We start from the raw sequence: 14,254 nt of genomic DNA, 5'->3' as shown, positions 1-14,254 counted from the left end.
TTTGCCGACCCCTGGCCTAGACCTTCCTGATGCAGGTCCAGACCCCAGGTGGGAAGGGCCCCAAGTCCCGGCCCGCTGCTTGGGCCGATGTGTGCGCCTTGCTGGAGGCGGCCCCGTGTCCAGCAGCCTTAGATGACCACATGGCAGCACACGGAAAGTGCCAAGAGGAAAGCAGAGCTGCAGCCCCTACGCGTTCCAACCAGGAGAGGCCGAGGGGCCCAGCGATCAGATTGGAGTGTCTCCCGCATGCTGAGACGGGGTGGCCTTCTCTGGCACCCGAGCCTTGCCCCTGCTCTGCGTGTTTCCTCATCTGCTCTTTGGAGTCAGAGAACCCCTGTGCCCCTGAACTGACCACAGGCAAGTGAGATTTGTTTGAGGTATGCTCAGTTCCCCTCGTAGGAAGGAAGACCGGGGAGAGTTTAATCTCTCTGTAGAGCTGCGTGCTACCTTAGGCCGTCTCTTATCTCTCTGAGCTTCAGTGTCCTCACCAGTAAAAACCAGGACTCTGCCTTCTAGAAAGTTCTACAGTGAGCATGACATAAGATAATGTCTACGAAGCCCCTGGAGCAACAACACCTGGCACATACTAGAGGCTCTGTAAATTGCTTTCCCTCCAAGAATGCCACTCTCAGGTCTGGGGGGCCCAGACCCACGGGTTCACCAATATCGTCATTTGCTCAGTCTCTGGACTCCGGGGGGCAGGGGGGGTGGCGCGGGGGAGCCCACAGCAGGAGGTGCTGGCCGCCTCTTTATCTCCAGGTCCTCAGCCACACCTGCGAGGTTCCTGACCGTCCACAGGAGAGGGTCTTGGGAGTGGGGGTGAGCTTGTTGGAAGGGAGGTGCTGAGAAGAGTTTCCTCTTCAGGATGATGCATTTGCATGTGGCCCCGGGATTTGCATCTGAATTGGATGTTTGCTCGTAAGTACTAATAATTAGATGCAAATGAATGGACTGGCCTTCGCTTTTCACAACTCACCTCTCCTGCCCAAAGGACTCAGGGAAGACGTGACGATTAAGAGTGTAAGAAATACTTCTGTTTATTGGTTAGAAGATGGTATAAAATTACAGTGATTTGCAGGCTTTCTGGCAGGGACATGCAGTGCCGGGCTGTAGCAGGAGATGGAGTGGAGACATGGACCTCTGGGTGTCGGCTCCCTTCCTGGGCTCTTAAGGGATGGGTCCGACCAGCACAGATGCCAGTGAGAGAGGATTACTGGTCTTTGCCTCCAGGAACAAAAGGAAGGGGCGGTTTGGGTCGTCAGACAATGCCATGCTCAATAACTCAGTCCTGCCCTCCACAGGTCAGGTGCTGGCCCTCCCACGCTAGTCACAGTAGATTCACATCATTCCGAAGAACGCTCATTCTTCCCACCAAAGGGAGGGAAACAGGCACATTGGTTTGGGAGGCCATCAGAGGATGGAGGGCATTTGGCTCAGGTCACCTTGCTTCCAGACACATCGAGGCCTGCTGCACTGTAAGCAGAGGGCGGGGGCGCGCAAGCAGACACACACGTGTGCAGTACAGTCTAAGCTCAGGCAGAGGGGCCTTCCCTGGGGCGGCGGTGTGACGAGATGAGCATGCTTCCAATTTCATCTTGTCTCTCTCAGGAAGAGGGAGGAGGAAGAGCTGGCCATCAGAGACCGGTCCACGGGATGCTGGGCTCCATAGGAAGTCTTCGGCGGAGAATTCTTCCCAAGTACAGAAGGTGTTTCTGTCCCAGAGTCAGTGTAAAACCAGGAGGGCAGATCAAGGTGTTAGGTTGTTGGTTTAGTCCAATGTCTCTGAGAGCCGGATGGCTGTGTCCGCAGTTACATGACGTTTTGGAACAGCTGGAGGGACCTCATGATGTTGTCATCCTGGGGAGGGGTGAGGGGAGAGAATGGTTAGAATTCCTGAGAAGCTGCGTACCTGGGGATCAAACCTCCAGCTTGGGTTTCCTGGGCAGAAAGACCTCTGCAGGTGTTAAGGCAGAAATGGAATAACAGGGACTAGCTATAGTTATAAGAAATATGAACCAGGCTCTATTAACCATGATGGCCTCATTCTGATTAAAGAAAGGACATTCTAACCTGGCTGGGAGTTGTACAGCCTCAGGACCTGGGAGTCAACCTTGGACTGGGGAGTCAACTTTGGAATGAGATCCATTTTCATTCAAGAACTGCCTAGTATCATGGAAAGATTAACAACCTTGTTGCCCAATGGAGTCCTGCCCCAGCCCTCACTGCCTCCTTCCCCACGCCTATGATTCCTAAACTCAGGCTTAGGAGTTACATGTAATCTTTGTCCCACCCAATATAAGCAGCTGGCTTATGGGTGCTTGCAGAGCAGATTTTTGTGGGTGACCTGCTGCTCTCCCTTACTGCTGGAATTATTGGAATAAACGCTCATATACAATTCAACCCTGTCTCTACTTGATTGGCTCAAGCAGTGATAGGTAGCCCGGACCCATTGGTTGTCTGGTTTCAAAAGGGCATGAGAAACGAGGAGTGAGGGCTGGGACCCAGAAAACGGGCCACTCAAGGCAAGGAGCGCCTTCTCTGGCCTTAAGGAATTGGGAAGGAACCAGTTATCCAGTGAACCAGGGAGTATTGCTTCTTTTAAGAAGCTCTGAGCAATTGCATTTTATCAAATGATTTTTCTACATCAACCCCCACATACGGAGTCTCTGGGGTGGGACCTGGAGATGTACATTTTTAGAATCATCATGGGCAGCTCTCATGCACACTGTGGTTTGAGAGTCTCAGCTTTAGCTATTTTCCCAGCGATTCCCCTGTTGTCCGGGCAGTGGGTCATCACGCCAGAGGCAGGTAAAAAACTGATGGTGTCGCCCATGTGGGAAGCCTGTATTCTCACAGAGACTCCCCTGGGCTTGCCCATGCCCCCCTGCCCCTCTCAGGCTGCCTGGCCCAGCCCGCTTGGCTGAGACCAACCGCAGATCACTCCGGGGAGTGGCGATGGTTGGGTTTCTGACTTGCTGCCGGTGGTATCAGTGGCTCTGACTTGAGGGGTCACAGTTTGTCATTCTCTCCCTCCCGCAGGTCGCCAAGCCCCGGCTTTCCTTCCCCGATTTAGAGACGTGGCCTGAGATCTCTCCTCACCTCCTGACAGGATTCGAGAAATTCATCTAACGTCACGATCCCGTCTTTATTTTTGTCCATTTTCTGAAAGACACGAGAGGAAGCACTTGAAAGAACCTGGCATTCTGCATTCAAAAGCTGCCCTTTACTCACCACGGCTGCCCCGAGAAGGAGGGTGGTTTGTCACTGGCCGGAGAACTCCACCGGGCCCTAGGAAGAGCACCTGACCCCAGGAGCATTCTTACAATGAAAAGACACGCTCTGGACTCTCATCACTTCATCACCAGCCCCGCCTGCTGACACCCTCACGTGTCTCCTGCGATCTTTCAGCCTGGACATGAGAGCTCTGCTTCTGTCACTGTCGCTATCACTCTGTGACCCTATGGGAGTCTCTCAGCCTCTGTGAGCCTGCTTTTCCCATCTGCCAAGTGAGAGGATCCGACTAGTGTGACTGGCGTTCTCTGATACTCTACCGCTAGGTGCGTTTTTTACTAAAATGCCACGGGGATTTTAGTAAAGGACCTTGCCATCCTTCTACTCACGGATTAACAAGGATCAAGTCTTCCACCTGAAGACCTCACAGTCCATCCACCGCAGTTCCCAAGCTCATTTCCCTCGATCTCTAGACACCAGTGCTCACCACCTGCACACATGTGCTAATGACGTCTTCCCTGTGACCTCGGGTCCCCCAAGAATCTCATGGAATCTCCCTGTGTTCTTCTGTAGTGTCTGCTCGCCTGCTTAACGAGATCACCCATTCCCGGAGAGCAATCCCTTTGTAATTCTTTCTGTTCCCTACAGCGTGCGGGACAGGGTTGGACACCAGCCACTGCTCAGATGCTGTGGGCTGACGGGTCTCAGCTGAGCTCGCGCTCCCGCCCAGGTGTGTACGCTTACCTGGAAGAAGACGTCCACGTGCTGCCTGGGGGTGTCCTCCCTGAGCACGGGGTACGTGTATTTCCCCATCATGTCGTAGATGGCCTTGACGATGTCCATCATCTCCTGCACAGGGACACGGAAGCACAGGGTGGAAACCGGAGGTCAAGCTCTTCTTAGGTGATGGTTTGGGGCTCCTCATCCCCCTTAGGAATGAGAGTGATTACGAGGACCTTCTTTCGCTGGGGCGGGGGAGGTAGAAAGCAGACTAGCGGGGCACCTCCTCCCAAGAGGACAGTGGGAAATTCTCTTTGCCTCCAGAAGCCCTTGGGTAGTTAGTTACCTTTCCTTGAGCGTTACCCTCCGTGAGGGTTAATGTTGGGATTGGGGTGGACCTGTTTATGTACCGGTCAGCCCACACTCCGTTTCTAGAAGGCCCTCTCCCCACTCTTTAATTCCTGGGTGGCTGGATTTGTACCCGGTGACCTGTCCCTGTGGCCACAAGTGACACTGACCACAGCTGACTGCAGCGAAGGTGGACAGCTGACTGAGGCTGAGCTACTCTGTATAGTGTTCTATGCATGCTGCTTTATGAAGGGACTTTTCCAATGCAATGCATCATACATGTTCTCCATCGTGTTACTCTTGCGTGATGTTAGCTGGCCACCTGGATTTCCATGGTATGCAGTCACTGGAATTCAGGTAACACACTTGCTATCGGGGATACTAGGGTTTTCCCATTTTTTGGGGTTGCTCACCAATTTATCTTCAGCCTCTGGAACACCTAATAAGCCCTCAAATATGTGTTGGGCAAAGGCATGACTGAATGAATGAGGAATAAAACACTGGAGGGAACCTTGTAGGGCTGAGGTGAGGGTTGGCGCTCAGAAAGTGGATGTTATGGATGCTACATCCAAGCTTCAACCAAGATGCTGGGCACCGTAGATACCCACATGCGTTTTGAGGTGGACCTGAGGGCCTTTCACTGGCTAGACCAGTGGTTCTCAACCTTCCTAATGCTGCGACCCTTTAATACAGTTCCTCATGTTGTGGTGACCCCCAGCCATAAAATTATTTTCGTTGCTACTTCATAACTGTAATTTTGCTACTGTTATGATTCGTCATGTAAATATCTGATAGGCAGGATGTATTTTCAATTATGTTACAAATTGAACATAATGAAAGCATAGGATTAATCACAAAAGCACTATGTAATTATATATGTGTTTTCCAATGGTCTTAAGCGACCTCTGTGAAAGGGTTGTTTGACATCAAAGGGGCCGCGACCCACAGGTTGAGAACCGCTGGGCTAGACAGACACCACATGGACTCCGAGGCTCCAGATGTGTCAAGCAGTGAAGGTTCAGAAGTTATTTGGGACCATTTCTTTAGAAACAGCTACACCCACCCTCCCCCCACTTCTGCGGGTTTATTGCAAAATAGGTTGTGGCCCATATGATCCAATTGTGGTCTCCCCTTCACCCCAAATCTCCCTTTTCTCTTCAAGGAGAAAACTGCAAAACTATTCCAACTTTTGGCTCTGCCTGTGGCTGTTAACCTGTTAAAATGCAAGCTCCCCTGGGAAGAATGATTCTACACTGAAATAAACCACTTCTACCCACTTTGAAATCTACATCGAATGTGTGTGAGCCAGCGAGAATGAACGGATCTACTTAGCCCTTTCTTAGTGGCCGGGAAAGGGGCAGCTAGGGCAACGGGGAGGGCCAAGGTGAACTCCTTCGTTTTGCCGGACACCAGCTCTGTTCGCCCCAGAGCAGACCCCTCCTCGCCGGGACACCTTCCTCACCATGACTGGGCTGTTTCCTATTTCATGAGATGCCTTCCGGTGGCCCCTCACGCCCGGGGCCTCAGCCCGCTCACCTCCTTGTTTATGTATCCATCCTTATTGATGTCATACAAGTTAAATGTCCACCTTAGCTTCTCATGGACGGTTCCTCTCAGCAGGATCGACAGAGCGGTTACGAAGTCCTGAGAAGTGGGAGAGGCGTGAGGGACAGTAACACCAAGCCGTCGGCTGGGGTGCGGCTCTGTCTGTGGGCCCGACTCTGTGACTGATTTGGCACCATGGTGTCTCCCATGGCCTCTGTCCCCGGAAGGATATGGCCAAGCTCAGTGAAGAGCAGCGCCCCCCCCCCCCTCATTCCCCTCCCTGCCCCACATTTTGGGAAGGAGCCCCTTGGGCAGGAATGGAGCTCTGTGCCTGCTGATACCTCCAGCCACAGCCCTCCCTGGTACTGCCTCCTCCCACGCTGCGGTGATTGTGTGGTTGGTGGCATAGTCTAGATCAGTGGTTCTCAACCTTCTGGCCCTTTAAATACAGTTCCTCATGTTGTGACCCAACCATAAAATTATTTTCGTTGCTACTTCATAACTGGAATGTGGCTGCTGTGATGAATCGTCATGTCAATATCTGATATGCAGGATGGTCTTAGGCGACCCCTGTGAAAGGGTCGTTTGACCGCCAAAGGGGTCGTGACCCACAGGTTGAGAACCGCTGGTCTAGTGGCTAAGAGTGTGGACTCTGGGAACGTCCTACTTGAGTTCAAATCCCTCCTTTGCTGTGTGATCTTGGGAAAGGCAGGCGGCCTTACTTCCCGCTTCTGCAACTGGTAGTACATGATAGCCCCTATCTGCAGGGCTACTGTGAGGGCTCAGGGAACTGACACACGCGAAGCACTAAGCACAGAGCCTGCGTGTGCTCGCTCCGTGTGCACGGGGGCTGCCAGACTGCCACCGTCGGCCCCTGAGGCCCTGAGCTCCGGAGGCAGGGCCGGCGCCACGTCTCTCTCTATCCAGGACATGCTTGTTAAACGGATGGAGGGTTTTTGTCTCCCCTGAGGGCATCTGATGACCAACCCTTTCCCCAACACCCCGTGACTCAGAGGCAGAGGAGACGGGGACCCGGGGAGTCCCAGAGACACACCCACCTCGAACTTCACGGAGCCGGTCTGGGTGGTGTCGAAGGCGTGGAAGAGGTAATGGGCGTACGTGCTGGCGTCTGCAAGGCAGAGGAGAGGCAGGTGAGGGGAGCAGGGCGCCGAGAGCGGGCAGAGAGCGCTTAGGACAACAAGAAAGAGAAGAGGGTGGTGCTGGGGGATGGAAAGGAGACGCTATGGAGTGGCAAGCCCACGGGCATGAACCGGATCCGCCTGGCTCTCCTGGGGTCCCTGCACCTAGCCACCCCCAGAGACAGACCCCCTGCCTGGCTGTGTGGTTCTTTTTTTATTTATTTATTTATTTATTTTTTTTTACCTGCACTGTAAGCACTTTGGCTGTGTGGTTCTTGGTGGACGAATGACAGTGACCGGATGGGGACGCTCTTCTGATTGGCAGTGCTCACTGCTGTGTGGTCCCGAGCGAGGCTTGGCCTCCCTCCCCGAGACGCAGCTGCCGCATCGGGAGGAGCGCCTGCTTCCTAGAGCCTTCATGAGGGGGCCCTGTCGCCCGCCCCCCTCCCGGAGAGGGACCCTTTCCAGAGCTCTTTCCTGCTAACGCTTTCGCGAACTCCACATCGCGTAATAAGGGAAGCATCTTGCTCTGAGTTCTCCCTGGTGCTGAGGAGGCAGGTACAAGGAGCATGAACTTGGAGAAGGGAGGCTGCTTCTCAAAAAGGGAGCTGGGCCCGCCGGCGTGGCTCAGTGGGTGAGCATCGACCTATGAACCAGGAGGTCACAGTTCAGTTCCTGGTCTGCGCACATGCCCGGGTTGCAGGCTCGGTCCCCAGTCAGGGGCATGCAGGAGGCAGCAGATCAATGATTCTCTCTCCTCATTGATGTCTCTCTCTCTCTCTCTCTCTCTCTCTCTCTCTCTCTCTCTCTCTCTCCCTCCCTCCCAGAAATCAATAAAAAATATTTAAAAAAAAGAAAGAAAAGGGAGCGAGGCAGGGTCTTTTCCAAGGTGAGACTCACCTCCGTGAGGGAAGAATTGTGCGTAGATCTGCTTGAATGTTTCTTCATTGACCACACCACTCGGGCACTCCTGCCGGAAGGGGACAGTCAGCGGGGGTGTCTGAGGGCCGCCCCCAGAGCAGAAGACTGGGCCCAGCCTTGGGGTCTAGGGTTCCTTATGATCTCTAGATCGGAAGGGGCCAGGAGGGGTTGGGGGAGGGGCAGGGAGGGGCGGGGGGCCCGGGCAGCCCCACCTTAGGACCAAAGTGGCTTTTCGAAATGACGGGACTTCCTCAGAGAATGGGCTGGGAGGAGGAAGCGTTTGGACTCTGGGAGGAGAAGGACCTGGGTTTGGTTCCTGGCTCAGCCCCTTCTAAGCTTTGTGACTTTGAGTCAGTCTCTGACCCTCAGCGTCCTTCGCTGTAAAATGGGCCTAACAGGATCTTCCCAACAAGACTATCATGAGGCTTAGCACGTGTAATAAGCGGTAAGTGAACACGCTGGCTCTCAGGCTTATGTATCGGTGCCGCTAGCTGGGTGAGCAGCCCCTAAACCCCATTGTTTCTGAGGCGCCAACCATACGGAGTGCGACCGGGTTATGCTGAGCTGGAACCCATCCCCGCCTGGAGTCCTCCTTTCCCGCCAGGCGGCCTGGCCTCACGTGCCCTTTATGGAACCGACCTCCCTCCTTTCACAGCAACACCCATGGGAGAGCTCCGGCCAGGCCTCCGGGGCATCTGGGAGAGCTCAGCCCCAGGGGAGCCCGGAGGGACCTCCGGGGGCCGAGGGTCTTACATTTTTGAAGCCCCGATAGAGGACCTGCAGCTCCCTCTTGGTGAAGTTCGTCTGGGCCTCCAGCTGCTCCAGGCCCTCGGGCCGGTGGCAAACCATGGTCATCTCCAGCTCGTCTTCAATCTTATCTGGAACCGGAGGAGATGGCATTGGGATGCTGACCGGGGGGCGGTGTCAGACCAGTCAGGGCTGTCTCCAGGGTCGTGACCTGGGACACAGGGCCAAGGGCCGGGACCACCCTGCAGAGGACCTTCCTGCCTGGAGCCCTGCCCGGTCCCCGTCTGTCTCACCACCATCCACTGCCTCCAGGTCAGACCCCAGGGGAGGAGCTCGGTGCTGGAGAGAAACACGTTCCCCGTGAGGCTGACAGCAGAGGTGCTAAAAATAAGCCCGCATGGAAACTTTTCCCTTTCTTTTGAAATGATTTCTTTGCATATTCAATGAGCTGTGCACTGAACATCGGAATATTCTAGAGACACAGGTAAGTGAGCAGATTGATCCACATCCTCCAAACAGCAAAGGGAAACAGGCTATCAGAAAAGCATAGATTAGCCCGGCCGGCGTGGCTCAGTGGTCGAGCGTTGACCTATGAACCAGGAGGTCATGGTTCAATTCCCGGTCAGGGCACAGGCCCAGGTTATGGACTGGATCCCCAGTGTGGGGCGTGCAGGAGGCAGCTGATCAATGATTCTCTCTCATCTTTGATGTTTCTAGCTCTCTCCTTCTCCCTTCCTCTCTGAAATCAATTTAAAAAAAAAAAAAAGCCTGGAGTCAACTCTCACCATTTGGGACAACTAGAGAAAGGCTAGCACGATCCAGCAGAAAGTTCAAATTACAGCATGAATATAAATTTAAAAATAGGGGTGTATTTTACAGTATCGTTTTGTAGTATTTACTAGCTGGCCTGACATCATGGGAACAGGACTGAAACGGGAGCTACTTTATTTACATGAAAGCTTCTAACGCATCGAAGGGCTCTCAGAATCGCTGTTTTAGGTGGCAGTCCAACCACAGTGCAATCTCATTTTGCACCAGTGATGTAAAAGGTGCCCGTCAATTAAAGCGAGAACTCTGCCCACCTCCTGTCGAAGGATCATAAAACCCAAACAGGCGGAACTCTCGTGGTCTTTTCCATCCCAGAAGGGTGAGTGAGTGTTTTCCTCTGGGCCCTGCCAGAGTGCTTGCTATGAATTTACTCCAATCAAGAATCAATTACCATCTAACCTCTCCTGCCCATCGCTGTCCTGCAGGCGTTACCAAATCCATATATTGAACGACTGCAGGTCTCGGCTGGCGAGAATAGTGGCGAGGTGGACAGGCTGCTGGGAAGGGACACGCACCCTGGCACACCCCGGAGAGTGAGGACAAGCGGGGTTTCTCCCTGAGAGAACAGGTGAGCCGTGCGCTACTCTGCGGGCATCGCCCTAGTCAGTGTCTGCCTCTTTGCACCCCTTTTCCTTTTGCTACTTGGATTTCAAGAGGAAAGGGATCCATCAAAGGGAGTTTGAATCTTGCAGCTTCCCCCAAGGGAACGGGCGTTTGGCTGGGTTTCCAAGGGAGGGGCCGAGGAATTTGGTGACAATTCCTTGTCGACATCTCTCTTATGTGCCTGGCAATACATATCACCTTATCCTGCTTGGGAGCAGGACAGATTAGCCAACGTAACTAAGATCCTCTGTTTAGACAACAGAGCCGCAGTGGCCAATTTCCTTGTAACGCTCACAGAGCCTTTAATTGTTATTATGTTTGCAGCTAACAAGTAGCAATTACAAACAAGCAACAAACCCCCACATAAATCTAATTCAGAATGCTCATATTTTCTTTAGCTCATTTTAAAATACAAATCGAATTGTTGGTTTAAATCACCTGGCATTAGATTCAATTGCAATGTTATGTAAAAATGTACAGAGGGCCCTGGCCGGTGTGGCTCAGTTGTTTGGAGTGTCGTCCTGAAAGGTTTGATTCCCGGTCAGGGCTCATGCCCAGTTGCAGGCTTGATCCCCAGTAGGGGGATGCAGGAGGCAGCCAATCGATGTTTCTATCTCATCTCGCTCTCTTTCTCTTTCCATTCCCCCCTCTCTAAAAATCAATTATAAAACGCACAGATATTTAACATTGAAAAGAGGCAAAACTTATGTTAAAATGTGAGGAAGATACAAATGTATTTTTGGAAGAAATGGTGTATTTTTGAAGGTGTCTAGTATACCTTTCCCCATTTATCTTACCTAGAAGCCTAAAATACATTTTTACAAGATCGTCTTCTTTCTATTCAGCTCCTGACTGAATTCCTCCTGAGTCTGAGTCTGACTCAGAAACTGCACTTGCCTGCCATCTCTTTTATTAAAAATGCACTAAGTAGTTCTTGAAATATCAAATATTAAACCCATTAAGGTACAACTGGACTTTACTAACCAATGATTGGTTTGCTGTCTGGGCAGCGGGATCGATCCCCATATCAAACGGGTTCTGTAACACCCGAATAGTCGGGCATCGCCTGGCGAGCTTTTGTTTAGCTTTCCTTTCCCGCCACCCTCTCCTTGTCAGGCTGCGGTGACAGCAGCCATGGAGGGAAATCCACGTCTCTGGACTGGAGATGCTGGAAGCAGCCTGCACACGGGCAGGTGGGGCTTAACCCCGCGGCTCTCGGTCCTCTTACTGTTAATTAGTAAGAACTCGAGTTCACACAGCAATCCAGTCAGCATACACACACATAGAAGCAAAAGTTTTATGGAATCATCCTTTCCCCCACCAACGGGCTATTTTCAATGTTAATCTCTTTCTTTGTAAATCTGTGCCGAGCGTGACCCTCCTGTGCCACGACAGGCAAATGGAAATGACTAATTGGCCTACACTTGAGGCAACCTTGGAGGTGGAAGGCATTCCTGCGTCTCACGCCAGCTCTCTCCTCCCTCTCCTGGGATGCCTCGTGGCTTGGCCACTGTACGTACACTCTGCAAGCACGTGGGGAGGGGCCTCAGGGGTTTTGCACCCTCCTGTTGGCCCCGGAGAGCCCCTGGGTGGAGGAAGAGGAAACAGCATTAGTAGGTGGGGAGCCAGCTTGGTGATTCCTTTGGAGGTTCGTTCAGAGTCTCCGAGGCCAAACGGTGCTTGTTGTCATTATTTTTGTTATTAAAAATAATGGCGAGCCAGTTCCCAAGATGGAGCGTGGATGGTAGAAAATTAACCTAGAGATTAGCAAACCTGCTTGTCGAGTACTTTTAATTTGTAAAATGTTTTCATGCCCGTAAGCCACCAAACCCTGTGTGTGGTGGAGAGTGGGGGGCCGTTGCCTTCTCCATGCGAACGTCAGGGAGATGGGTGTCCTAACACATCAGGAGTGCTCTAAGCAGGGGCACCTTCGGAAGCGATGCGCCGCCTCTCACTGGGGGTAGCGAAAACCAGACCGAATGGCCAACTGCAGAGGATGCAGAAGGAGAGGCTGGAGAAGATGATGCAGAGGAAGGGGTCCGTACATTTTGGGGGTCACAGCCCTTCCGAGTGTGGGATGAAAGCTTCGGGCCCTCAGAAAAGGGAAGGCTCTGCCGCATGGCATTGTGCCCTGAGTTCTCCCAGTGACTTCCTGTATCTCTCACCCCCACGGAGCCCAGGTGAAGGGCTGGCACAGGTGACCTCTGCCATGCTCTGCCATTAAGTGGCTTCGCCTGAATCCCAGGCCTGCTGTCATCGACAGCTGGTGACACCCCTGGACCCAGAGTCCCGCCGGCCAGGCCTCTTGTGTGGATCTCGCTTCCACGTGCCCCTGCAACGGCTTCTGCTTCCCTTGAGCACAAATTGCAAATGGGCTTGCACCCAGCCTTCCAGTGGGTCTGCCCCCAGCAAGCTCTGGCCTGTGTACAAGTCAGACCCTTAGACTATGAGGAGCAGGAGGACCCACGCCTTTGGTCTGCTCCCTGGTGAGGCGCCTCCTCTGTCGGGCCCATGACCATGGCCATGGCCATCTCCTTCTCCCTGGACGGAAAAGTAGTTTTTCCAGCCTGCAGTCTCTGGCTGGACTTCATACCGGCCCAAGCAGTTTTGAGGTTACAAAGTGGTGTCCCTTGGCATGAACACAGCCCAAAGATAGGTCTTGTTCGGCCTGGAACATGTGCTATAATTTTTTTGGAACGCACTGCCAAGATTTAAAGATGAGGGACTCATGTGCACGTTTGGGTTTCTGATTTTCCGTGGGAAATGGGATTATCGGAAGCTTAGCAGTGACCGTGCCCTCCAGGGCTCCCTCCATCCCCTCTGGTTCACCTCCGTCGGCTATGCCGCCTTCCTGGCCCCGGAGGCATTTCAGCTTTTGGCTCCTGATCTGTGGTACACACCCTCACACCTGCCTGCCTTTCTCCCGCCTCACCCCACTCCGTCTACCTAACCTTCTCGCTCCCTCACTATTTGCTTAACACATTCCACTTTGTTGCACAAAGGGATTGAAGCAATTATATGCAATAAATATAATACAATAATAAGAGGCAAAGTAATAAGAAAAACAGCCTCAGAAAATGTGGATTCGATTAGGAGGTCAAGACCACAGGGACAAAGAGAACACAGAAATTCAGGTCATTTGTCCCACACAGTTACTACACTTGAGCCACAAATTGGCGCTGAGCTCTTATATATGTCTTATTGCCCAGGAGAGGAAAACATATCCGATGCTTCGGGGAGCAGAGCTTTCCTCATTAGTCGTCTCTAAAAGGACGTTTCCAACGGTTTCCGTGCAGGTGGGGTCTGTGAACACGGGGCACAGAAAGTTGGTGAGCGAGATGACGTCTCAGAAAACCTGAATACTCGGTTGAATAGCTCTTCCTTTGAAATTAATGTGACCAAGGAGTCAAGTTAGTTTAAGCTCTTTTACCTCTCTGATACTGGTAATACCACCAGGCGATGTCTAGGAAAAAGTAAGAAAACATTTTACCAAATCCATTCATCAAAAAAGCAAAACACACGTTCATTTTCCAGGGAGCGTCCGCTCTGAGGGAGTCCAGGTCACCGTCCAGCTCGCCCTAGGCCAAGAGGTGTGGCAGGGGAGCTGCGCTGACCTCTCCCTGGCCTTTCCCCACCATGAGAACAGGCAAGGGCGATGGGTCAGCTTGCAGTGCCCGCGGCTCCCAGGGGGCTCGCTGAGCATGCCCGCAGCCATGCAGCCATGCAGCCGGAAGAGAGATGGGATGGCATGGGGCAGGGGATGCACGGATGTGGATGGGCCTCGGAAATACCTGCGCGTTTGCTTGAAGAGCGGCTCAGAGATACCCTCCGCAGTGGAGGCCCCATTGCCCCTCTCCGCTACTGGGTGATTTGAAGCCGATTCTTTAACAACAATCCATGAAGTGTCTACTATACATACTGGGAGGGGCAAAAGTACGTTTGCAGTTGCCCCACCCTATGTATCAGTGAATGAAATAACTCTGTCCCCTGCTCTCATGGAGCTTACAATCTACAGATCTCGTCCCTTTTCAGGCTGGTAAGTAACAAAGATGCAGAAAAGGAAAAGGGCCCTTTAAAAACCCAGCTAGCACATTAGGACATGTGAGTGGAGTGGAGTTGGGTTCCCCGTGATGCGGAGAATAAAACAAGACAAAACATCAGCCCTAGAAAAT

General features: G+C 52.6%; 1 protein-coding gene across 5 annotated transcripts in view; it reads right to left on the bottom strand.

The window, feature by feature from the left end:
• Nucleotides 1-1,019: 1,019 nt before the first annotated feature.
• The window catches only part of KCNIP1 (potassium voltage-gated channel interacting protein 1), a 250,342-nt gene continuing 237,107 nt past the window's right edge, over nucleotides 1,020-14,254 (bottom strand). For 2 of the 5 annotated variants that reach the window (XM_081092358.1, XM_081092360.1), the window contains exons 2-8: nucleotides 8,658-8,782; nucleotides 7,884-7,953; nucleotides 6,903-6,973; nucleotides 5,836-5,943; nucleotides 3,976-4,080; nucleotides 3,100-3,162; nucleotides 1,020-1,857 (exon numbers count right to left, since the gene is read on the bottom strand). In XM_081092358.1, coding sequence (XP_080948484.1) covers nucleotides 1,810-1,857; nucleotides 3,100-3,162; nucleotides 3,976-4,080; nucleotides 5,836-5,943; nucleotides 6,903-6,973; nucleotides 7,884-7,953; nucleotides 8,658-8,782 — 590 coding nt within the window. In that variant the 3' untranslated portion in view covers nucleotides 1,020-1,809. Of the gene's footprint in view, nucleotides 1,858-3,099; nucleotides 3,163-3,975; nucleotides 4,081-5,835; nucleotides 5,944-6,902; nucleotides 6,974-7,883; nucleotides 7,954-8,657; nucleotides 8,783-13,512; nucleotides 13,546-14,254 lie in introns of all 5 variants that reach the window. The other 3 variants (XM_081092361.1, XM_081092362.1, XM_081092359.1) reach the window with 2 other exon arrangements.

The sequence above is a fragment of the Myotis nattereri genome (genome assembly GCF_964212035.1).
Source record: "Myotis nattereri genome assembly, chromosome: 5".
In the NCBI taxonomy this organism is placed as follows: Eukaryota; Metazoa; Chordata; class Mammalia; order Chiroptera; family Vespertilionidae; genus Myotis; species Myotis nattereri.
This window is presented reverse-complemented; position numbering and strand designations above follow the sequence as displayed.